The 25,752-nt window shown below is 46.8% G+C and overlaps 1 protein-coding gene across 1 annotated transcript in view; it reads right to left on the reverse strand.

Moving 5' to 3' along the window:
• LOC138300789 (cadherin-23-like) overlaps positions 1-25,752 on the reverse strand; it is an 834,147-nt gene that overhangs the window by 771,106 nt on the left and 37,289 nt on the right. The window contains exon 2 of the mRNA XM_069240562.1: positions 5,417-5,566. Within this exon, the coding sequence (XP_069096663.1) occupies positions 5,417-5,503 (87 nt within the window). The 5' untranslated portion in view covers positions 5,504-5,566. The remainder of the gene's footprint in view (positions 1-5,416; positions 5,567-25,752) is intronic.

A 25,752-nucleotide genomic window follows, 5' to 3' on the forward strand; every position in this document is an offset into this window, starting at 1 on the left:
TAAAACAAACAACAACAAAAATCTGACTATTACTGTTGAATTCCCACTCCTATTTCTACCCTTCACATTATTACAGGCAACCAACCGCCTTGTTCCTGCCAGTATGGTAGAACTGGAGCCAGCAATTTCCTACCAGAGTCTGGGGGGTCACAAAGGCAATCATCTATGTAAAAGGCCAAGGCCAGGGGGCAAACATTCGACCAGCTCCGGCCAGAAGACTAAACCTAAAGATACTGCCATATGCATTTCCTGTAAGAATCTAGCAGGTATTAAGTTATCAACCAACGACCAGCTGTGCAGAAACCACACCGATCCTCTCACCTTTGGCTGTACCTCTCTCTAAAATCATAAAACATTTAGTTCAATTAGGGTGGTGGTCCCTTGCATCATTCAAACTCCAACTTGGCTTGTCTGATCCTATTTATCCAGGAAACTGTGCACCACTCTGCTACTTATTACCACACATATACCTGGATAATATCTAGGCTCCTCTCTCCTACGAGCTTGCCAGAAGAATGATTTTATGAACACCTGAGCATCTTGCTTCTTTATGCTATGTTATGTTAATACCACTTGATAAAAGCACACATTCACCAGTGGTTTCTTGGCACTATAAGACTAAGGGAACGAAAAGGCACAGAGAGTCAAACTAGCACAAAAAGTGCTGTTTAAGAGTCAAAGAACACTCCTTCAAGTCGAACTAGTACATATAAGCCTTCCTAAACAGCCAGATTTTGAGCATTTTCCTAACAGTAAGATAGCTTTTATCTAGTCTCAAGTAATCAGTTAAGGAGTTACACATAAGGAGGGCCTGAACTGAGAAACTATGACCCCCATACAGTGCTTCTTATAGCGTAGAACCTGGCAAAGGCAGATGCTAGAAGATCATAATGTGTGTGAGGGACTGTAATTATTAGGTCTCTTTACTTAACAACGCAGATCCGAATCTTGCAAAGGTTTAAATATTGTACAGTAGATTTTAAACGGAACCATTTGCCTGACAGGCAACCAGTGTAATAGTTTTAAGGTAGACGTTACGTTGCAATGTCTATGAAGCCTAAATATGAGGCAGGCTACTTCATTCTGAATGAACTGCAGCCTCTGGATCGCAATATTTGGAAACCTAGTTAAAGAGAGTTGTCATAATCTAGCTGAGAAATATGTAGGCATAATTATCATTTTCAAGGCTTCCATGGGAAAATAGAGGACATTGTTCTGATCGGTTTCATAGTAAAAATGCATTTTGTTTGCAACTGCACCAATCTGAGAAGTCATCATTAGACCACAATCTAGCAATATGTCCAAACTCTTAACGAGTTCTTTTAGGCAGCGGAGGGTCACCCATCTCCACTAGCCAGTAAGGTCCACTGCAGAGGTCGATTCTGTTGTTTAGAATCATGATCTATGTTTTGTATGCATTTAATTTAAGCTAGTCATTTTCTATCCATTGTGAGGCCAGGGTATTATCTAAATGGATAAGAAGTTGACAGTTGCCTGCATAGTTGTACACTGTACAACCCCAGATGCAAGTTCTTAAATTAGGGGTCTAGCGTACACATTTAATAGATGGGCCGAGAGGGAAGATCCGTGGGAGACTCCACAAATAATCTGATTAGTATAGCAACAAATGGTCCTTGCATCACTGCTTGACTGCGACCCTGCAGGAAGGCTTTCATCCAATTCAAGCCAATACCCTTGAGCCCTGCTGCCTCCAAGAGGTCGACAAAAATCTCATGGTCGACAGTATAAAAGGCAATTGATAAATACAATAGTACTAATGTTTATATCTGACTAGCATCCCCATCACGCCTGAGATCTTCTTTGCGGCCATTATTACTGATTTGGTACTGTGGCCCGGATAAAAACATACTTAATGTGGCATTAAGTAATGTGACTTTTGAAAGTGTCCACAGAGTTTGTGTGCTTCCAACAGTTTTGCTGAATAAGGAAGGGGAGAGATGGGACAGTAGTTTTTTAATAACCTAAATTCCTCCACTTCTTAAAAAAATGAATCACCCAGGTGCTTTTGATAGTTTTAGAAACTGATCCTTGGAGAATTTGTTCAGAAACTTAAAAAACGGGGCTTCAGTAACTTTCCCTATATTTCTCATCATATGGGGAGGGAATAGATCTGTATGTGGTTGCTGATTCGATCCTCCTCATCTTCTCACAAAGGCAGCTTTTCTCCAAACAACTAAAAGAAGTGAAAAAGTAGAGATTGTTTTCCTCTTCCTGACCGATCATGTAAAAATGTTAAAGCAGCTGTCACCATCTAATGGGGACTTCTAGCAACATTATCTCCCATAGCCTTTGCCTTACCTAATGCACAACATAACGTTTAATTGTTGTGATTGTATGAATGAATGCATTGGTATGAAATGTCAATCCCCACCAGTACCATCTCTGAAATCTTTCCTTTATGTAATTGTACCTCACTTGCATGAAATCGGGTTATTGGCTGAGGGGGATGGGTCCCCACTGAGGCAACACAAACAGTCCTTGTCAGGGGGAACCACAAAAGTCACTAAATTAACCTGTGGTTTACCCCCTGGTAAGCGGCCTAAAAGCACTCAAAAATAACTTAGAGGCAAAATGTAAAGTATTTATGCAGCACACGAACAGTTATAAAGGGAAAATACAACACAAGAAAAATACAAAAATACCAGAACAATAAAAATCCAATCACTAGAACCAGAGATTTTCATTTACAAAGTTGTTAGTGAAAATAGCGCCTAAAAGGAAAAACTGCCACTCACGATCATCTAGTCATGCTAGACAAGAGAAAAGTTACAAGTTCAGGCCTACTGCGAAGGAGCGTAGCTCAGATCCAGGGACCAGGTTAGACCTGCTGAAAGACTTACCTTCTCAAAGTCCAGCACACATAAGTTCCGTTCCCGGCAGAGGTGGCCATGAGGACCAGGGAAAGCGTTGTGGAAGGTCATCACCGTAAAGTGAAGAGCAGGAGGGGTGGTGCGGGCTGTCATTGCTGTAGTGCAAAGAGCCAATAAGGTGTTGCAGACTGTCGTTGCTTGAGTTTCGCATTGGCGGTCACTGCGGGCTGTTGTCGCTCTATTGCGAAGTGCAGATCTTGCGTTGCTGGTCATCGCAGGCAGGTACTGTAGCAGGAACAGCAGTTCTTCACTTGAGCTTTGCAGTGGCTGTCGTCATGGATGGTGGAATCTCTGTGTAAAGGGGCCAGTTTGTTGTTGTGGAGAGCCCAGGATTTCGCCTTTTCTTCATTGGAGGAGCTCAAACTGATGCCAGCCAAGGGTCCAGGACCTCTTGAGGATGAGGAATTCATTCAAGCAGAGGCCAGCAGGACTCAGGAAGGTCCAGTTGTTTAGGCAGATTCCGATGCAGGAGGACAGCTGGGCAGTTACAGGTAGGCCTCTGGAGCTTGAGATGTCCCTGTAGCTCAAACAGGAGGCAAGTCATCTGACCCGTGGAGTCAATCAGTTTAGCCCGGAATGAAGGTAAGCAGGTCCAGTCTTCCTTCTCAGACAGCAAGGCAGTCCTCAAGCAGCGGGACAGTGCTTCTTTTGCAATGTCCACATGTCAGGAATTTTCTTTAGAGTGACTCTGGAGGTCCAATATTTACACCTGGTGCCAACCTTTGTCTGTGGGACGGGGGGGCACCCTGTCCTACTACTACTTCAGGTTTGGAAACATTCTTCCCTTTGCCTGTCAAGGTTTCAATAAGTTGGGTGACAAAAGGCTGGTGTCAGGTTCCTTTGTGGATGGTGGAGGCAAGCCCTTTAAAGTGTACGTGGGACAGGACACAACTCACCCCCAGCCATCCTGACAGGATGGCCCATCTTGCCACACCTAGTCTCCTTTGTGTCATTATTTGGGGGTAATACACAAACCCCAACAGAAGAGCCATTCACAGTCATGTGACCCAGAGAATGCAAAGTTTCTTTCTTTTTGATTTCAGCAAAATGTTTATTGATTTTTTGTAAGGAACAGAATAAAAAGGAAAACAAGAAGCATGATCTATCTATCTACATATATATATATATATATATATATATATATATATATATATATATATATATATACACATATATATATGCACACACACACATTATAAATGTACACACACACACACACACATATATATATATATATATATATATATATATATATATATATATATATATATATATATATATTGGATGAGGGGCCACGGTCCCCACCTGTTTCGCAACAAGGAGAGTGTCTGTCAGGCTGAATAAAGGTCTGCCTCACACTCTTCCTGTTCAGGTCAGGCAGCCATAAGCTAGACATGCGCTAAATGCACAGACTCCTGACTGCCTCAGCTGAACTTTGCCAGGCTGAGGATTTCACATCCCTGTGGCATGACCCCTTCAGCCTAACAAAAGTGTTTTGAGGTCCTTCCCCTCATGACAAGGGGAGCATCATTAATTTCCTCGGACCTGGGCACTTCAGTTTCAGGCCCGCGGGTCAATCAGTGACACCTAGTCACTGAGTGGGGTGGGGTGGGGTGGGGTGGGGTAAGCAGTCTTACTGACCCCATACCACAATGTGAGGGACTACTGCCTTCCATCATTGGCTGACCTTCTCTCAGGCCAGTCAATGAGAGAAGGCAGTAGTCCCAGCCCCTCTGGGACCTCTGAGGCATTCCTCCCAGTTAGCACAGTGAAGGTAAGTTTGTTTAAAAATTATGTTTGGTGCGTGCATTTGTGTATGTATGTATGTACGTATGTATGTATGTATGTGAGTGAGTGAGTGTTGTAAATTGGTGTCTGTGTGTTCACTTGTGTGAATGCATGGGGGTGAGTGTGTGACCCTCACCTCCTCCTTGCTAAAATTACCGGGCTGCCAATGTTCATCGCACTGATAAATACTAAATCCCAGACAGTAGAATTTAATTGGATGCAATAAACATTGACTGGCACTCAGGGGTAATCATTATCAGTCTCAAAGCCACATCTTTCTCTTCATCCTCTCACTGCTTTTTCAAAACCCTTTCAGGAGTAGAAGTTCTAGTATTGTTTGGATGAGATTCTTCCACTCCGCCACCCATATGGAAAACATTCATAGTAATCAATGACTGAAGGATGGAATTACCAGTGATCCATAACTTTTGATGGGCACAGTAACAGGAGTTACCAGACCCACTGAAAATATAAGTTTTTGTTTCTCAAACTGAGATTTCTGCCGCTACAAGCAGCATAAAACCAACTGTGAGCCTGTGGGAAAATATGCAAGAATTGTCATGGAAACACCGATTGCCGCCTGTCCCGTCGATTAAACATGTCATCCTAATTATTTCCCTATCCCTAGAATTAACAGGGTCCTCTCTAGCAGCAATTTCGAGGTGCTGATATAAAGGCGATTTTAATAGGTCACCTATACAGAGAGCCACACTATGATGCATCTCAAAGATTCTTACCAGTCCATTATTTCCGGCATCACGGTCTCTAGCCAAGAGCAGAGCTACACGCTTCCTTGTGGCAGTGTCCTCCGCAACACTGACCATTGATTCTGACGTGATATCAAACTGCGGGCTGTTGTCATTCTCATCCAGTACAGTGATTAGCACCTGTAGAATAAAATTACATTACTCATTAAGGCACAAAAGGGAAGACAATAAGAGCAGGAATGTCAAAAAGGCAGAAGCTGTGCTGCCTTCATCTGGTGTAACAGTTATTTTATGAATCATTTAGTACCACATTGCAGATAGATTAGGAAAGTCAAATAGTTGGCTTTTTAGTCTAACAACATGTACAGTGGAACTTGCAGGCCTTCAGTGCATGGAGGCCTTCATGGAACAATACGCCTCCATTTTGGACTTCTCAGTGCACAGTGGGTATCACAATGTCCACCATTTTTTAAAGGGATAGTGATAACAGTTGTAAAAAGTGTTGACATAGCCAATAAGTTCCGGGTTTAATGCGCAAATGAATGAAACATTAGAACGAGATACATGAAAAGTAGCTATCTGCTGAGGACAGAGGGCTATAATTGTTAAGTAGACCCTCATCCAGTGTACTGAAAGCACTTTGGTGTAAGCAGAAAATACATCCACAATTTCAACAGCATTAAGTGACACATCAGATCAATAATATACCGGTCTGGACATGATTTACAGAGACTCAAGCTAGTGCCTGAAAAAGGAGGATTAGACAAAGCCAACGGTTGAAACTGGTTAAACCAAAATCCCGTCTTTGTGTATGGTTAGCAGTAGGTCAGCTCGACAGCTGCACTTTCAAAACACAAGCCTAGAAATGTCTCACTATGATTTTCATGAAGTCACTGATTACAAATCAAATCAACATGCTACGAGTAAGAGAAAGAGATGTGGCCTAACAGCCCGGGCTGCTGACCTTGGAACTGGGGAACCAGGTTTGACTTCTGGCCTTGACTCAACATCCTGTGATTCTGGGCTCATCACCATATGTGTCAAAATATATATGTCAAAAATATGTAATGCAATCTGGCACTAATGTAAAGGACTCTTATGCCCTTTGGTTGGATGGGATCTACACAGGAATACACATTGTAAATGGCTACCACAGGCTGGTGGCGTGTTGTGAAATTTCCCAATTTGCCTAAAAGGCTGCCCATATTTATTGGCACACCTTAATTTCTAAGACACTTTGGGACATATTGATGAGCCCCTTGTGCCATCACTGAGTCACATTTTGTGATGCAATGGCAGTGTAAACCTTGAACTCATATATATGAAGCTGTGCAAAACTACTCTGCATGGCTTTGAATGGCCTCAAAGATATGGAGTAAGACAAAGTAGCGCAAATCGCTGCGTAAGGGAGGTGTTCCATGGGCATTGCAGTGGGTGTTCCCACACAACACCCAGGGATTTTGGCACATCCCAAGTTTTACAAGACCTTGTAAACCTGGGGATGCGCCAAAACTTTCTGCCTCCCCACGGGAGGTGCAAAGAGGAGAAATATCTTTATTTCTCTTCATTTGGACCCATCTCTTTCTATGTGTACTGCAATCTACAGCATACAAGGAAAGAGGAAAAATCCACCCAGGATTGTTCTTGGTCAGAAACAATTTAGCCTATTTGCCTTTAACCTCTTTCCACGCTATAGCCATTTATATGATGTTTGTTTGAAATTCATTATAATATGCTTGAATTTACAGAGATGTGAAAGTACTGCAAAATCTGTTTTTAAAATACTATTGCATTTCTCATGCTAATCTATTACTTATAGGAATTATATGTAGTAAATATGTCTCTGCATCAAAAAGGCCTCTGTAAGTATGTGCCTGCTCTTTCCAGCCCGGCAACATAGTAACGGGCTGGAGACAGCCTACTGCGCATGTGGGTTTAGCCAGCCCGAAACAGCTGGCCAAACACACATGTACACTGAGGGGAGTGCACAGTGCACTACCCCCATTTCCATCATCGCCAATGGTCACGCCGTTTTCACAACTAAGGGATAATAAACATTGGCACTCATTTAAACTTTGGCGGGCCAATGCGGCCGCACTACCATGGTGTCTATTTGGAGATCCCGCTGGCCCAGCGGGGATCTCGGCCGCAACACGGGAGCCAGCTCCAAATGGAGCCGGCGGTGGTGCGACGGATGCAGACAGTAAAAAGTTCCATGGGGCCCGCCACTCCCCTTTCCACCAGCCTTTTCATGGCGGTTCATACCGCCATGAAAAGGCTGGCGGGAGGGGGACTCGTAATCCCCTGGGCAGCGCTGCCCTGGGGGATTACAACCGCCGGGACCAATGTGGCGGGAAACCACCGGTCCCAGCGGTGCGACTGCGGTTGTAATCCCATGTGAAGCACCGCCAGCCTGTTGGCGGTGCTTCCGTCAAAACAGCCCTGGTGGCCTTTGACCGCCAGGATTGTAATGAGGGCCATAGTGTTTTACCCATTCATTGTGAAAGGTTAGCAGCTTCTGCTGCTGGCGGGGGTGGGGGCAACGCTCCTCCGCCATAACGGAGGAGCCCCCACTGGAACTACATCACAGTAGTAACTTCAGTTGCAGCAAAGTTTTACTGCACATGATTTGGAGTGACAAGCAAGTTAAATAAGTGGAAAAAATGCAATAGACGTGAAAAGCAGTTTCATAATGTCTCTGTAAGGCCACAAATAGCGTTCCTCATAGAAACTAAACACATTATCAAAATTATTTTGGGCCATACACAGCCTGAGCAAAAACAAAAACTGAACTCACTCGGCATAGGTAAAATTTAATGGGGAAGATGAGGGGGAAATAACAGGAGAGAAAAAGAAACTGTACCAAAATACATCACCACTTACCCCTTACTCTCTGATAGAAGGTCTTGGACTCCCATTTATTGTCCTATGGGAATGGAGGCAACACCCACAAACTAACCACTTCACCTTTTAAAGTTGTCACTTAGCACCTACTGTCAGCGATTTTCCTAAGAAGTCCTTGGATGAGTCCACCTAAGTAAACCCATATCTTTTCCTACCATAATCCATTCTCTGGTGTGCTATTGTATCTACTGGATGCCACAATGCTCTTAGCCTCCAAGTCATTCCTCAACTCAAGGAGGGCTCTTTCGCCATAGCATCTCAGGGTAGAGGCCAGGGAAGAAAAGGAGCTTGTCGATGGCCAGAATCACCTTGCATTTTTTAATTACAGTTCGCACTACTATGATTATCAAGTCTACAGCCACGAGAGTAATGATCACAGTATCTGTGTTGGACTTTTTTGCTTATGCAGGGTCATCCTCAATCTTTTTGCCTCCTGCCTCCTATTTTTTCTGACCTGTTGCTGTTGGCTTTTGAACTCTGAGCACTTTACCACTGCTAACCAGTGCTAAAGTGCATATGCTCTCTGTGTAAATTGTATGTAATTGGTTTATCCATGATTGGCATATTTGTTTTACTGTTAAGTCCCTAGTAAAGTGCGCTAGAGGTGCCAAGGGCCTCTAAATCAAATGTTACTAGTGGGCCTGCAGCACTGGTTGTGCCACCCACATAAGTAACCCTGTAAACATGTCTCAGACCTGCCACTGCAGTGTGTCTGTGTGTATTTTTACACTGTAAATTCGACTTGGCAAGTTTACCCACTTGCCAGGCCTAATCCTTCCCTTTTCTTACATGTAAGGCATCCCTAAGGTAGGCCCTAGGTAGCACAAAGGGCAGGGTACAGTGTATGGATAAGGTAGGACATATAGTAATGTGGTTTATATGTCCTGACAGTGAAATACTGCCAACTTCGTTTTTCACTGTTGCAAGGCCTGTCTCTCTCATAGGATAACATGGGGGCTACCTTTAAATATGATTAAAGTGTAGATTCCCCTAGAGAGTAGATGGACATGTGGAGTTTGGGGTCCCTGAACTCACAATTTAAAAATACATCGTTTAGTAAAGTTGGTTTTAAGATTGTGCGTTTGAAAATGCCACTTTTAGAAAGTGAGCATTTTCTTGCTTAAACCATTCTGTGACTCTGCCTTGTTTGTGGATTCCCTGTCTGGGTCAGTTTGACAGTTGGGTTGTTTTTCACCTCGCACTAGACAGTGACACAAAGGGAGCTGGGGTGTAACCTGCATTTCGTGATTAGCCATCTCTGCTAGGAGGGAGGGGTGGAGTGGTCACTCTCATCTGAAAGGACTGTGCCTGCCTCTGACAATGCCGGATCCAACCCCCTGGTGTGTGTCTGAGGCCTTGCCTGGGCAATGCAGGATTTCACAAGTAGGTGTGAGTCCCCTTTGAAGAAAGGTGACTTCAAAGACTAAAATGGGTATAAGAAGGGCACCCAAATCTACAGACTTTAGAAACACTTCTGGAACCAAGAGGAACCTCTGCCTGGAGAAGAGCTGAACAGCTGAGGAAGAAGGGCTGCCCTGCCTGTGACTGTGCTTTGTGGAGCTTTCTTGCAGTGCTGCTTCTGCCAGAGTAAGAGGGCAAAGACTGGACTTTGTGTGCCTTCCATCTTGTGAAGAAATCTCCAAGGGCTTGATTTAGAGATTGCCTCCTGTTGTTTGAAGTCTCAGGGACAGCAAAGACTTCTCTCTGCCAGCACCTGGAGTCTCTGGAGAGACTCCTGCTCTGACAAGTGGTGCCCTATCAAGTCCCTGGGCCCTTGAAAGGAAAGCTGTTGGAAATCCAAGGAAATCGACTTCGGACGACTCTGGACCGATGCCGCTGCTGAATCCGGTAACGCCGCCTGCACCCGATGCCGTGACCTTTGCTGGACCGCGACGCTCTTCGCAGGCCCCACGCCGCAGCAGCCCTGCTGAAGTCCGCGACTCCGTGGAAGTCGCCGCACCACGTTGTGACCGACGCCGCTCGAAGTGCGTGGATTCAACGTTTCGCACAGATGCCGCGATCCCCGACTTCGCGCATCGGCTCGTTTTCACTCTTCACCAAAGGTACTGTACATGGGGGTCTACACAACTCCGTGTCCGGCGCCGCTGGTGTCGGCTTGTTGGGAACTGCTCCGTCACGATGCCGTGTTAACATCTCATCGAAGCATTTTTGTTTCTAAGCGCTATTTTTGAGTTTAATCTCTAAAAAATCCTAACTTGACTTGTATATGTCGGATTTTTGTCGTTTTGGTCTTGTTTTGTTTAGATAAATATTTCCTATTTTTCTAAACCGGTGTTGTGTCATTTTGTAGTGTTTTCATTAAGTTACTGTGTGCGTTGGTACAAGTACTTTACACCTAGCGCTCTGAAGTTAAGCCTACTGCTCTGCCAAGCTACCAAGGGGGTAAGCAGGGGTTAGCTGAGGGTGATTCTCTTTTACAGTGACTAGAGTGAGGGTCCTTGCTTGAACAGGGGGTAACCTGACTGTCAACCAAAGACCCCATTTCTAACATTGGTGATCAGCGGTTGGGATTTGGACTTGTATTTGTACTTGACATACAGTGATTAAGTGTACACTACTGTTTGAGTTCAGACCACTACGTGACCACATATTACTTGTTTGGTGATCTTTTGCTTTTTCTCTTAAGGACTCCTTTTTGTTCTACTTCCATGATCTTGCTGATCCCTTGACGGATTATTTTTACTTCATTGGGAACTTATTTTCTGCCTTTGGAACTTTGCACTTGTGACCATCATGTCTCAATCTGGAGATGCAACAGCTGGAGCTGTGTTTGAAATAGAGAAACTGAAGAAGTACTCGGTTGCTCAATTGAAACAGTTCCTTAAAGATCTTGACTGTCCCACTGAGAGCTCCACCAGGGAGGACCTGCACAGAGGGCCTGGGAGACAGTCAAGGAGGCTGGAGGGCCCACATAGGAGGAGAATGTGGGTGGGGAAGTGCAGAGGATACACAGTGGTGTAGTGGAGGTACCTGTTACGCCTGGGGGGAGGGTCCCCAGGAGGGGTAGCAGGGTGTCATCCAAGGGTCTGACTCCTGAAGAGTTACAGGACAGACAGGCAGAGAGGGCTCGCCGGTTGAAGTTCAAGGAGTTGAGGATGCAAAGGGAGAAGGAGTTGGAAGAAAGGAGGAGGGACTTAGAGATCAAAAAGAGGATTTGGGCTTATGAGCTCAAAATGAAGGACCTGGAAGTCATAAGGGCCCGGTCCAGCTGGAATGGTGGCAGCAACAATTTTATATCCAGTGCTGCTGAAGAAGTGCACATGCCCAGAGATGTGGTGCCCTACTTGAGGGAGGGAGTTAGCACACGCCAGGAGGTTCAGTGGTATGAGGTAGCTCCAGTGATGCACAGGGTCCCTGAGGTGGATTGGGGAACTGGCATGGGGAGTAATATTCCTACTGGTGGGAGGGACACTCTACTGACTCTAGGTGAGAGTGACAGGGAGAGGGGTTCCCCCCAGGTAGAAGCCCTGGTTATGGAGTGTGAAGACATCCCAGAAGAGTGTGGGTTGAGTGTCAGGGACAGTCAGGTACTGTCTCACCAGTCTCAGGAGGGTGATGTGGGGTGCTCTTTCAAAGCAGAGTCACTGGATGGTTGGGTGAAGGGTACTTTAGTTAATTCATGTGAGGGGCTGAGTGATGTAATTGCTGGAGAGCATATGTCTAGTCCTTATTTTCCAGAGCTACGCCAAGTCCAGGTGGAGTGTGAGTTATCTGACCCCAGGGAGCTTACAATGGAGGCAGACTTCTGGGTGAGTACCAGAGAGTCTGAAGAGGCATTTGGGGGTGCTCCTGAGAGGAGTGGTCTAGGTAGTTCCCAACCAGGTGAGGTAGGGAAGGATTGTAGTGTCCAAGGTAGGTCCCAGTGTAGTGGGATGGGTGAGGGACCCCATGTCCAGTCTCAGAGGAGAGGGAATGGGGATGGGTTGAGGCCCAAGGTGCTCGAGATCCGGTCCCAGGTCCTGGAGGGTTCCATGAGGGAACACCAGGAGGGGAGCCTAGCCTGTACCATAGGGCCATCTGTTGAGGGAGACCCCACAGTGTCAGGAGAACTTGGGGGGGCGGCTGTAGCCAGAGTCCCACCAGTTCTGGTGTCTGGCAGTACCACTCCTAGTGAGGTGGTGCAGAAGTCCAGACAGAGGGTTGAGAGGGGGTTGCGGACCCCAGTGGAGAACCTGGAGGGTCAGGGGTCAGCTCTGAGAGCAGAGCCCCCCAGGAATGACCTTGGTGAGACCATTTCTGGGTTGGGGGGAATCCAGACTCTGTCAGATGGGCAGAGGTCAGGGGACCTGCGCCAGCCAGACTCTTGTGTGGCCCTTGGGGACAGTGTGTCCCTTGAGGGGGGTAAGCGTGCCCCCCTGGAAGTCCTGGTGTGCCAGGCAGTGGTTCAACCGCAGGGTGGTGACTCTGGGTTGGATGACCAGGTTCAGAGGGTAAACTCTGACCTGGTGTGGGGTAGGTATGCCCCCCAGGAAGTCCTGGGTTGCCAGGCGGTGGTCCAGTCTGTGGGTACAGACCCTGGACTGGAGGATCAGGGTCAGGGTGGCCCCCTGACCTGGAGGAAGGGGCTACTGCTAACAGTGCCCATCCCATGTTGTCTTCTGAGGGGGCCACTCCTAGTTGGGGGGTGCAGGACCCCAGAAGGGAGGGTAGGGGGAGGGAAGCCTCACCCCTGGCCCAACCTGAAGGTACAGACCCCACGTTGGAAGACTAGTTGCAGGTTACCAGCCCTGCACTGGTGGAAGAATTATGCAGGACTGCTTCTAAAAGCACCCTCACTGTTTTTGACTCTGGGGGTGCCGCTTCTGCAGGGAGGGTACAGAGCCCCAGAGGGGAGGACCAGGGTCAGGTTGTCATCCCTGACCTGGTGGAAGAGAGAGTGGTCAAAGGGTGGCAGGCACCTGGGCTACTGCCCCCCAACTCTCCGCAGTCACAGTGGCTGGAGAGGCCTGAGGTCGGGCTCTCATCCCTGACAGTTGTCCGGGGCCACCGTGGCTTGCTGTCCTGGTGGACAGAGTTTGCCCTAGGGGGGGGGGGGGCGAGAGTCACACCCCGGGGGTGGAGTGGGCAACACCACTGTGTTGGCCCTGGTGGTACTATCTGCCCAGTGGGATACATCTGTGAGCAAAGTAAAGTTAGGTGCTGCACAGATGGTGTCTGAAGATGTGGAGAAGGGTTCCCCATGGGTTAGCTTAGTGGGCCCTGAGAGTATGGACAGAGGGATCCAAATGGACACAGGAAGGCGTAGAACTGGAAGATGCCCCAGCTGTTGTGGGCCTGGGTCCTTGTTCTATCGCCCCAATCAGGGAAGTACATCAAGGTATTGATTGTTCTCCCCTGGCTTTAGGCTGGTAGGGGGTCGTGTTGGACTTTTTTGCTTATGTAGGGTCATCCTCAATCTTTTTGCCTCCTGCCTCCTATTTTTTCTGACCTGTTGCAGTTGGGTTTTGAACTCTGAGCACTTTACCACTGCTAACCAGTGCTAAAGTGCATATGCTCTCTGTGTAAATTGTATGTAATTGGTTTATCCATGATTGGCATATTTGTTTTACTGTTAAGTCCCTAGTAAAGTGCACTGGAGGTGCCTAGGGCCTCTAAATCAAATGTTACTAGTGGGCCTGCAGCACTGGTTGTGCAACCCACATAAGTAACCCTGTAATCATGTCTCAGACCTGCCACTGCAGTGTCTGTGTGTGTATTTTTACACTGTAAATTCGACTTGGCAAGTGTACCCACTTGCCAGGCCTAATCCTTCCCTTTTCTTACATGTAAGGCACCCCTAAGGTAGGCCCTAGGTAGCCCCAATGGCAGGGTGCAGTGTATGGATAAGGTAGGACATAAAGGGGTCATTCTGACCCTGGCGGTAAATACCGCCAGGGCCGGGGTCGGCGGTAGCACCGCCAACAGGCTGGCGGTGCTCCGCCGGGCATTCTGACCGCAGTGGTACAGCCGCGGCCAGAAGCGGAAAGCCGGCGGTGTACCGCCGACTTTCCGCTGCCCATGGGAATCCGCCATTGCGCCGCCATGGGGATTCTGACACCCCATACCGCCATCCTGTTCCTGGCGGGTCGCCCGCCAGGAACAGGATGGCGGTATGGGGTGTCGTGGGGCCTCTGGGGGCCCCTGCAGTGCCCATGCCAATGGCATGGGCACTGCAGGGGCCCCCGTAAGAGGGCCCCACAAAGAATTTCAGTGTCTGCTTTGCAGACACTGAAATTCGCAACGGTTGCAACTGCAACCGTCGCACCTTCCCACTCCGCCGGCTCCATTCGGAGCCGGCTTCCTCGTGGGAAGGGTGTGTCCCACTGGGCTGGCGGGCGGACTTTTGGCGGTTGCCCGCCAGCCCAGTGGGAAACCCAGAATGACCGCTGCGGTCTTTTGACCGCGGTACGGTCTTCTGGCGGTTCAATCAGACCCATAGTAATGTGGTTTATATGTCCTGACAGTGAAATACTGGCAACTTCGTTTTTCACTGTTGCAAGGCCTGTCTCTCTCATAGGATAACATGGGGACTACCGTTAAATATGATTAAAGTGTAGATTCCCCTAGAGAGTAGATGGACATGTGGAGTTTGGGGTCCCTGAACTCACAATTTAAAAATACATCGTTTAGTAAAGTTGATTTTAAGATTGTGTGTTTGAAAATGCCACTTTTAGAAAGTGAGCATTTTCTTGCTTAAACCATTCTGTGACTCTGCCTTGTTTGTGGATTCCCTGTCTGGGTCAGTTTGACAGTTGGGTTGTTTTTCACCTCGCACTAGACAGTGACACAAAGGGAGCTGGGGTGTAACCTGCATTTCATGATTAGCCATCTCTGCTAGGAGGGCGGGGTGGAGTGGTCACTCTCATCTGAAAGGACTGTGTCTGCCTCTGACAATGCCGGCTCCAACCCCCTGGTGTGTGTTTGAGGCCTTGCCTGGGCAAGGCAGGATTTCACAAGTAGGTGTGAGTCCCCTTTGAAGAAAGGTGACTTCAAAGACTAAAATGGGTATAAGAAGGACACCCAAATCTACAGACTTTAGAAACACTTCTGGAACCAAGAGGAACCTCTGCCTGGAGAAGAGCTGAACAGCTGAGGAAGAAGGGCTGCCCTGCCTGTGACTGTGCTTTGTGGAACTTTCCTGCAGTGCTGCTTCTGCCAGAGTAAGAGGGCAAAGACTGGACTTTGTGTGCCTTCCATCTTGTGAAGAAATCTCCAAGGTCTTGATTTAGAGCTTGCCTCCTGTTGTTTGAAGTCTCAGGGACAGCAAATACTTCTCTCTGCTAGCACCTGGAGTCTCTGGAGAGACTCCTGCTCTGACAAGTGGTGCCCTATCTAGTCCCTGGGCCCTTGAAAGGAAAGCTGGTGGAAATCCAAGGAAATTGACTTCGGACGACTCCGGACCGACGCCGCTGCTGAATCGGGTAACGCCGCCTGCACCGGACGCCGTGACCTTCGCTGGAATGCGGCGCTCTTCGCAGGCCCGACACCGAAGCAGCCCCGCTGAAGTCCACGACTCCGTGGAAGTCGCCGCACCACGTCGTGACCGACGCCGCTCGAAGTGCGTGGATTCAACGTTTCGCACAGACGCCTCGATCCCCGACTTCACCAAAGGTACTGTAGTTGGGGGTCTACACAACTCCGTGTCCGGCGCCGCTGGTGTCGGCTTGTTGGGAACGACTCCGTCACAACGCCGTGTTAACACCTCATCGAGGCATTTTTGTTTCTAAGCGCTATTTTTTAGTTTAATCTCTAAAAAATCATAACTTGACTTGTGTATGTCGGATTTTTGTCGTTTTGGTCTTGTTTTGTTTAGATAAATATTTCCTATTTTTCTCAACCGGTGTTGCGTCATTTTGTAGTGTTTTCATTAAGTTACTGTGTGTGTTGGTACAAGTACTTTACACCTAGCGCTCTGAAGTTAAGCCTACTGCTCTGCCAAGCTACCAAGGGGGTAAGCAGGGTTTAGCTGAGGGTGATTCTCTTTTACCCTGACTAGAGTGAGGGTTCTTGCTTGAACAGGGGGTAACCTGACTGTCAACCAAAGACCCCATTTCTAACAATCTGCTATTCTCTGTTGTTTCCCCAAAGTTCCTACAAAGCCTCGAACCAACTTCCACAGCCATTATCAGCATTCTTAATTCCATTTCAAGCTGGTCACTCATCACCTTGTATGGGTCATCTTTCAAGATCTCCTAGGGTCTGCCAAAAATCTCAGCTGGAGCCCCATACGCAAGTTATCCAGTCATTTGATCTTTGCCTATATCGGAGTTAGGTGCCTAATCGCATTGGATGTGAGGGTCTCCAGCTCACCCATCGCCACAGAGGAATCTTCCATCAGGCACTTGAAGGACTCCAGCTCCTTCACTATCAAGCCCCATTCTTTCTCCACTCCTTTCATTCTTTTTGACAAGCTCCCATTGTGTCCTCCACTGGACTAACTGATCTTTTTCTTGAAGATTGAGAGGTTTTAAATGGTCTAAGGGCTTCCACAACCACTGTCCCTGTTTGATGTGCTTTTCATGGCACTCTAAAATCTTTTTTATTCTCATACTAGGGGCCGAATTTGAGAAAATGGGTGCTGCATTCAATGCAGCATCACTTTCCTTGCACCCTTAGCGCCCCATACCACCACCATATTTAATATACTGCACACTATGCACAGGGTGGGGGCAATAGCGTAAAAATTGACGCTATTGATGTACTGTGCAGGATTAGCACCAAATATTTGGGACTAATCCTGCAGAGTACATGGGGGCCCATTGAAAACAATGGTATGCCCCATTTTAATGCCTGCTCTTTTAAATTCCACTGTGACATTTCTGCGGTCCCTCTAATGGGGGAACACCCCCCCGGCATACATTATGCCTGGCACAGGCATAATGTGGTGCAAGGCGTTACAAAGTGATGCAATACATGCATTGCGCCACTTTGTAAATATGGCGCTGCAAATTGGGCCTCTTTGAGCCACATTAGTGTCATAACAAATCCCGCTGATGCGATGCAAGGAGGGCTAGGCCCTCTTAAATCTGGGCGTAGGCTTGCAGCATTTTTCGGCAGTGCTGAACTCTCCAAAGTAATTAGGCACTCTACACACTGATCACTGGGTGGAGCAATCTGCCATCCTCTTGGGGGCGGTATTCACACAGTTCATATGTCACCATAGGAAATAGCTGACATGTCTAACCTCAGAGAATTGAAAAAAGTAGAGTGTAGTTCTCACATTTAGTGCAAGCCCTCCAAATATATGTGCTGTATATGGGTAGATTACAGACACCCAGAAAACAAGGAACCTTTACACCTACCATGTGAAACTTGCATCATTCTACTCATCCTTAGCTAACATGACTCTCCGCCTTTTACTGCCACTATTCCACATGTGAAATATGCAATTAAAGCAATTATTTGAGAAAATTACAAATGATAACATGAAGTCTTCTTTCAGTCTTATATAGCCACTTATTGATTCTACATAATGGCATTATAATATTTGCTTGACTTTATTGAACACAGCTGACACCTGTTTCGTCCCAAATGTTGGGACACCAAACACACAAGATCCAGGGTGCATGTCAATGCCCTGCTTTAATTAGATGAAAATTACAAAGAGTGCCCTAATCGCCTTCTTTGGGATACTCATACATAGAAACTTTTTTCCAGGAACCACAAGATGCTGCAGCTATAAAAATTGGAAAACTTTGAAGTAAACCAACACTATGGCACTCACAGCTCTGTCAATGCTTAGGACCTTGCCATGCCTTTTTCACAAGGTATCCAACCTGCAACGGACATGTGTGCTGGAGATTGGTCTTTGAATGATTCTGTCACCAGAGATGTTTGGAGGAACGTACGTTGATCTTTAAGTGAGGTCCTACATTCCAGATTGCTGCAATACCACTCGCTGACAAGAGGCACAAGGCCGGCATTGAAGGACCACCTAAAGTTAGAGCAGTACTAAGGAGCGTAGCTTTGGGTGAGGGGAGTGTTACACCCCTCTAATAAGTGTATCTTCTGATAAATAGTATAGTTCAGATGCTTCCAGTTGGGTATGATGAGGTGTCCGATGGATTTCACAAGGAGATTTTACATAAACACAGACAAAAGCGCACACACACACACACTCCCTCACTGATTTGAAAGTCTCCAAAATTATTGGATATTTAAGAGACATTGGGCCAGATGTAGGAAGCCTTTTGCGCCTCGCAAACGTCGAAAAACGCAGTTTGCGTGGCGCAAAAGGCTGAACGCGATGCAGAGTCACATTTTGCGAGTCGGTACCGACTCGCAAAATGTGATTCCGACTCGCAAATAGGAAGGGGTGTTCCCTTCCTATTTGCGACCGCATCGCAATGCTGAGTTGCTTTGTGACCGCGAAAGCGGTGGCAAACCAACTCGCAGTTACCATCCACTTGAAGTGGATGGTAACCCATTCACAAAAGGGAAGGGGTCCCCATGGGACCACTTCCCCTTTGTGAATGCCCACAAAAATATTTTTTCAGAGCAGGCAGTGGTCCTATGGACCACTGCCTACTCTGAAAAAACTGAAACTAAATGGTTTCGGTATTTTTTCTTTTTGCAGCTCGTTTTCCTTTAAGGAAAACGGGCTGCAAAAAGAAAAAAAAAACTGCTTTATTAAAAAAGCAGTCACGGACATGGTGGTCTGCTGTCTCCAGCAGGCCACCATCCCTGTGAGTGGCTAGACTCGCTATGGGGTCGCAAACTGCGACCCACCTCATTAATATCCATGAGGTGGGTCTTTGCGACCCCATAGCGAGTCGCAGAAGGTGTCTGAGACACCTTTCTGCATCTTGTATTGCGAGTTGCAATTTGCGAGTCGCTATGACTCGCAAATTGCAAGTCGCAATTTTATACGTACGTACATCTGGCCCATTGTGTTTTCTCTCACTTAGTACCCCTACCAATCAGCATTAGCCTCCTTTCACACTGCCTATTTGGCCCCTCTCTTGTGCCCTGATTGTCATATAATGTATTTTAACATTATATGCCAGCGTGATTGTTGGAAAACCTGCAGCTGACAGCTCCCCAGCCTTACTGACCAAGCTACGCCCCTGGACGAAAGTCCACCTGCTCCAAATTACCTATGGAAGTTAAAGATCTCCGAGCAGTACTTTCTGCTGGGATCGTCATAAGGGCTCATATGTCTGCAGATCACACTCCCACTATAAACGTTCTGGTACGGTGCTAAATAGAGTGTGTCATCTAAATTCTATAAACAAAGACGGATAATAAAAGTAGCAAGAACAGAGGAAGGGGGCATTTAAAGACTCGATGAGTGGATTAAAGTGAGCGAAACAATCAGACCATGTAATATCAAGATGGATAAGTAGAAAGCAAGAGGCGGATAGCTAGAGGCATGCCATAAGACAAACACAGCGAAACACAACAAATATCCTTCTTTTGCAGGTGTCCCGCAGCTGAGTTGATTCGTCAAAACTTTAATGCGAGGCATGTCCGTGCTGTGATCGCAGGAAATGTTGTCATTTTCTCAGTGAGAAAAGGGTACCCCTCAGAATCTATTCATGGAATCAGCCTTGTCCTCAGGGCAGCTGGTCTATGAGAAACAATGAGCCGATGGACGCGTGGGACTTCCCTGATGGGCGAGGAGACTCCATTGTGCACTAGCCGAGGGCAGAGAGGCTGGGGCGGGCTTCAGCCGAAATTGTCCAGGAAGTTCAAATACCTGGTAAGATGCGAAGACTGCCAATGCAGTGACTTTTTTTTAACAAAAGTACTTTTATAAATTACAAACGTTTTGTACGGTTTATACTCGCAAATCTCCGTTTATAGGACGGGCACGCACTGGAACTTGATGAACGCCTACAAGCTCACACACTTAAAAGCCAGAGATTACTTCAAGTCAGGTGGGAGGAACACGTCCATTTTCAAGATGGGAAGGGGAAGAAAACACGTCCAGAAAATGGAAGAGATGTAGTGAAGGGGTTTCTGCAAGAAAAAAACAGCTAGTGCCCTTGTAAATATACACATGTATATTTTTTCATACCATAGTGATATTCACAAACATATTCTGTGACTAAGCCTGGAAATTTGTTAACACACATATATCAAAGCAATACCTTTTCAGGCTTAAAGTGCTACAATACCCTTTCAGGGTTAGTGTGCCACATAAATCATTATGCAAAAAAGGAAGTAGAGAACTCTGAGCAGTTCCGAAGTTTTTGGTGGAGAGCAGTTCCTTTAATGAACACTCTACAGCACAATTGACACACTAAAAACTACTCACCTCCAAAGTCTGTTTTTCTAGCAGTTTTAAAGCATGTTTAGCATAGTGCCATCCATGCAGAGCTCATCCATGCCAAGCTAGCACAGCGACAAAGGGCCATATGTAGGAAGCCTTTTGTGCCTCACAAACGTCGAAAAACGCTGTTTGCGAGGCACAAAAGGCTTAACGTGATGCACAACCTCAAATTGCGAGTCGGTACTGACTCGCAATTTGAGGCTGTGACTCGCAAATAGGAAGGGGTGTTCCCTTCCTATTTGCGACCGCATCGCCATGCAGAGTTGGTTTGTGACCGCGAATGCGGTCGCAAACCAACTCGCAGTTACCATCCACTTCAAGTGGATGGTAACTCATTCGCAAAAGGGAATGGGTCCCCATGGGACCCCTTGCCCTTTGTGAATTCCCCAAAAAATATTTTTTCAGAGCAGGCAGTCCTATGGACCACTGCCTACTCTGAAAAAACCGAAACTAAATGGTTTCGGTATTTTTTCTTTTTGCAGCTCGTTTTCCTTTAAGGAAAACGGGCTGCAAAAAGAAAAAAAAAAAACTGCTTTATTCAAAAAGCAGTCACGGACATGGTGGTCTGCTGTCTCCAGCAGGCCACCATCCCTGTGAGTGCCTAGACTCGCTATGGGGTTGCAAACTGCGACCCACCTCATTAATATTCATGGGGTGGGTCTTTGCGACCCCATAGTGAGTCGCAGAAGGTGTCTGAGACACCTTTCTGCATCTCGTATTGCGAGTTGCAATTTGCGAGTCGCTATAACTCACAAATTGCAAGTCGCAATTTGATACGTACCTACATCTGGCCCAAAGTCTTTTCCCAATTTTGCAACAAAGTCCTCAAGCACAGGATTAGCATAGTGGCCGAAAAATTACAAAAGCCATTTTCCACTCCAGGCACAGTATTACAGTATTAGATTGGTAAAATACTAACCAAGACAACCTGGAATGGATATAAGCAGTCCCTGACAGATGTGTTTCACTATTATTGATATTCTGTCAATCCACAGCTGTAATACTGTAGTGTGTAATTCTGTTCAGCAACTGTAGCTGAAACTATGTCTAAATTTCCTATTGTAAAGTGCATGGGGAAAATGCATATAGGGCCCCCTCTTTTTCTAGGCCCCCATTGATGGATCACCTTGAAACTATCCAGAATGGAGCTGAGGGGGATGAGACTTTTTCTGGAAAGTTTTGTGAAGATTCCTCAAACTGTGCCAAAGTTATTAGCAAATCAAAAATTCAATTTCCTATACCATAGTAAGAATTTGTATGCCCTCTGTCCACTGCTCAGCCCATGCAACTATGTGCAAAAACATTTCTGTAAATGTAGTGAGTAGAGGAGAGGTTATGTTGGTGGATTACAGAGGTAAAGTATCATCCTTGATACAGTGTTCAAAGGCCTCCACCAAGGCATCCCATATTTGTGCAACAAGGAATATCCTAAGACCAGCACATTCTTCGCCATGGTTAGGGGTAATGATCTTTCCAGGGAATGTTACATTGTGCTTTGCTAGGAGAAGAGCTAGATCAAGTATCCTGATGGAGGACTTCTCAAACTTAGGGCGGGGAAACAGGCCTAGAATAAGCTCTTCTGGAGCATTCACTAGAGCTTGACCTGCACCACTCGTTAGGATCGCATGATATTCCCTCAGTAAGAAGAGAGGGTCGGGCAGGACCAGAGTATATGCAGCATGTCAGCTTTTAGTTGCAAGCATCAGTGACATGTGGGGGAGGCCCCGGGGAATATTATATTGATTTGGGCAGGTGTGAGCAGTTGCTCTACATAAGATGAGTCATTAGGTCACATTTATTTACTCTGCCATGGGATAAATGGCATATCTGCAGATGTGCAGAGTGTAACATGGAATGTATTACCATTGTTGAGTGTGGGGAAGTGTCAAGACTAATGAGAGGTGAAGCCTCAAGTGGGTCATGGTGCAAGTCCTCTCTGTTAACAAGGAAATTAAATAGCAAATTATACTCTGTACATTTGTATTACTGGTTCATTTTGTGATGTTTTATTCATATATATTTGATTTAAAAAAGAGATTTAATCAAAACAAAGAAGCAAGGGATTTCATTTATTCAGTGAAGAAGTCTTCCATGTATTAGTGATACTGGCACACAACACTAGATTACTTATAGACAGTGCCCCAACTGGAGGTAAGTACACACTATATCTATCTATCTATCTATCTATCTATCTATCTATATACACACAGTAATAATTAGGAATCGGCACAGGAAACAACAAGCATTGGCAAGAATTAGTGAAAAATAGTTGGGACCTTAGGGGAGGACAAAACCATATACTAAAATAGTGGGATGCAAAGTAAATTCCCCCATCCAAGGATATAGCGTCATTAGATGAGAGCTGGAATAACTGGGGACCCCAAGAGGTTAGTACCTAAGTGACCCCCAGTGACCAGGAGAGCAGAGGTAAGTACCTGGTGTTCCTAAGGACTAACAAGAAGATTTAGAAATTGGATTGTGCAAGAACAGGACCAGTCTAGAAGAAACCAACACTGGATTCTGGAAGAAGATGACCTGAAAAAGATGGGTGAGAGTCCAATCCACAATGGAGTGTCGAGTTGGGGCAGGAGCCACTACCTACCCTTCTGTGGATGAAGGCCCGGGTCGATGGGGAAAGAAGAAGACCAGCTGTGGAGCCCAGAAGCGGAAGAGAAGTCCTTTGAGCAGTGAAACTGGTGTCCCATGTTGGTTGTCGGGTCACAGATGGCCACTGGTTTAGGAGTACCACCAATATGCCTTGGCAAATGCAAGAAGAGGCAAAAGGAGCTTTGCAAGGATGGAGAGGACCAGCAAGGTCCAGTGGACTTGACCATTGGAGGGGAGTCTGGGCCTGACCCTCAACAGTCAAAAGAGCCAGCAAATGCAGTCACACATCATACAGGCAACACACTATGAGCAGACACAGTAAGTCGCAGTGAGGCCCAATCAGCACAACTGGAGAGAAGTCCCATGTCACTGGAGCAGCAGAAAGGAGACTGTGCTCGGCAGGATGAAGTGATGGAGCCAGGGCTACTCGGAGCCTGAAGATCCCTTGGAGCAAGAGACAACAAGCCTTGCTAGCTGCAAGAGTTGTGGTGCACAGGGGTACTGTCCTGAAAGAAGAGGCAAGGGCTTACCATCTCCCAAGTTGGAAAGCGGGCAGAGAGGACCGAGGGGACCACTCCAGACCACCACCTGTGATGCAGGATCCAAACAGTTCCAGAGAAGAGCAGGTCCATGCAGCCAGACGTCGTTGCTGTAGATGTCTGCAGATACAGGAGAATGACGCCATCAGTCCAAGGGATATTCCTTCTTGCTCCTTGGTGCAGGCTGAAGTCTTGCTGACCCCAGAAGATGCACAGCCGGGGAAATGTTGCAGTCGCTGGAAGGAGCTGGAGAAGCAATATTGCAAATCAATGTCATCTCAGGAGTTGCAGTGTTGTCAGCTCCTGAAGTGTCCAGTTGTGGTTCCAGTGAACAGAAGTAGAAGTAAACAATGCAGAGGACTCCTGGTGGAGTCTTGCACATCGAATCTGGGGACCCACCAGCAAAGGGGTCCCTAAATAGCCCAAAAAGGGGTTTTGGTCACCTAGTAAGGTGACCAGCTATCAGGAGGGGTGTCTGACATCACCTGCCTGACCTGGTCACTCAGATGCTCTCAGGAGCCTCTGCCCATCTTGGTTTCAAGATGGCAGAATCGAGTGGTCACCTGGAGGAGCTCTCTGCACCACCTGGAGGAGATATGGGCACCACTCATAGGTTGGTGATGGACAGGGGAATGGTCACATCCCTTTCTTTTGTCCGGTTTGACACCAGAGCAGGGGCCAGGGGTCCCTGGCTGGTGCAAACCGATTTATGCAAGGAGGGCACCAAATGTGCTCTTCAAAGCAAACTGGTGGCTTAGGGAGGCTACCCCTTCCAAGCCTTGTAACACCTATTTCCAAGGGAGAGGGTTTTGCCTCCCTCTCCCACAGGGAATCCTTTGTTCTGCCTTCCCCTTCCTGAGCTGGACAAGAGCAGGAGGGTAGAAACCTGTCTGAGGGGTGGCAGCAGTGCAGGCTGCCCAGAAAACCACAGAAGACTGGTAGGAGCAATGCTGGGGGTCCTCCAAGGAGCCCCCAGAGTGCATGTGATCATACAATCAATAGTGGCATTAGTATTGAGGTATGATTCTGACATGTTTGACACCAAACATGCCCAGGTTCGGAGTTACCATTATGTAGCTGGACAAAGGTACATGGGTAAAATGGCTTCCCCACACTTACGAAGTCCAGTGAAATGGGACTGTAGTTTGTAGGGGCACTTCCTCTCATGCAGGAGTGTCCTCACACACAGGGACCTGCACCCTGCCCTCTGGGTAGAAGGGCCTACAATAGGGTTGACTTACAGTGACCTGATGTACTAACCTGTGCTGAAAAGGTGTATGCACCTTTTCAAGCAGGCGGTAATGGCAGGCCTGCAGACACATTTTGCATGGTTCCCATGGGTGGCATAATACATGCTGCAACCCATGGGAGACCCCTAGTGCCTCAAAGCCCTGGGTACCTAAATACCATATACTAAGGACTTATAAGGGGGCACCAGTATGCCAACTGTGGAGTGCAAAAAGGTCTTAAGCAGCCAAATTTAGAGGGAGAGAGCACAATCACTGGGGTTCTGATTAGCAGGATCCAAGTGAAAACGGTCTAAGCACACAGATAGCTGACAAAAAGTGGGGGTAACCATGCCAAAAAGAGGACAGATTCCTACAACACCCTTATCATCTCTATAATCTCTAACCTTAGGATGTGGATTTTGTGCTTATGAAAGATGGCAGGATGAGAACAGTTGTTGGACCTGGCTTTTTGACAGGGTCATCCCCAAACTTTTTGCCTCCTTCCTCCTATTTTTTCTGACCTGTTGTTGTTGGCTTTTGAACTATGGGCACTTTACCACTGCTAACCAGTGCTAAAGTGCATATGCTCTCTGTGTAAATTGTACTGTTGATTGGTTTATCCATGATTGGCTATTTGATTTACTTGTAAGACCCTAGTAGAGTGCACTATATGTGCCTAGTGTAGGAGGCTGGCCTGGCTTGTAGTGAGTACCAAGGGGTACTTACACCTTGTACCAGGTCCAGGTATCCCTTATTAGTGTAGAGAGGTGTCTATCAGCTTAGGCTGACAGAAAAGGTAGCTTAGCAGAGCAG

Source organism: Pleurodeles waltl, chromosome 6 (genome assembly GCF_031143425.1).
Source record: "Pleurodeles waltl isolate 20211129_DDA chromosome 6, aPleWal1.hap1.20221129, whole genome shotgun sequence".
Classification (NCBI taxonomy): Eukaryota; Metazoa; Chordata; class Amphibia; order Caudata; family Salamandridae; genus Pleurodeles; species Pleurodeles waltl.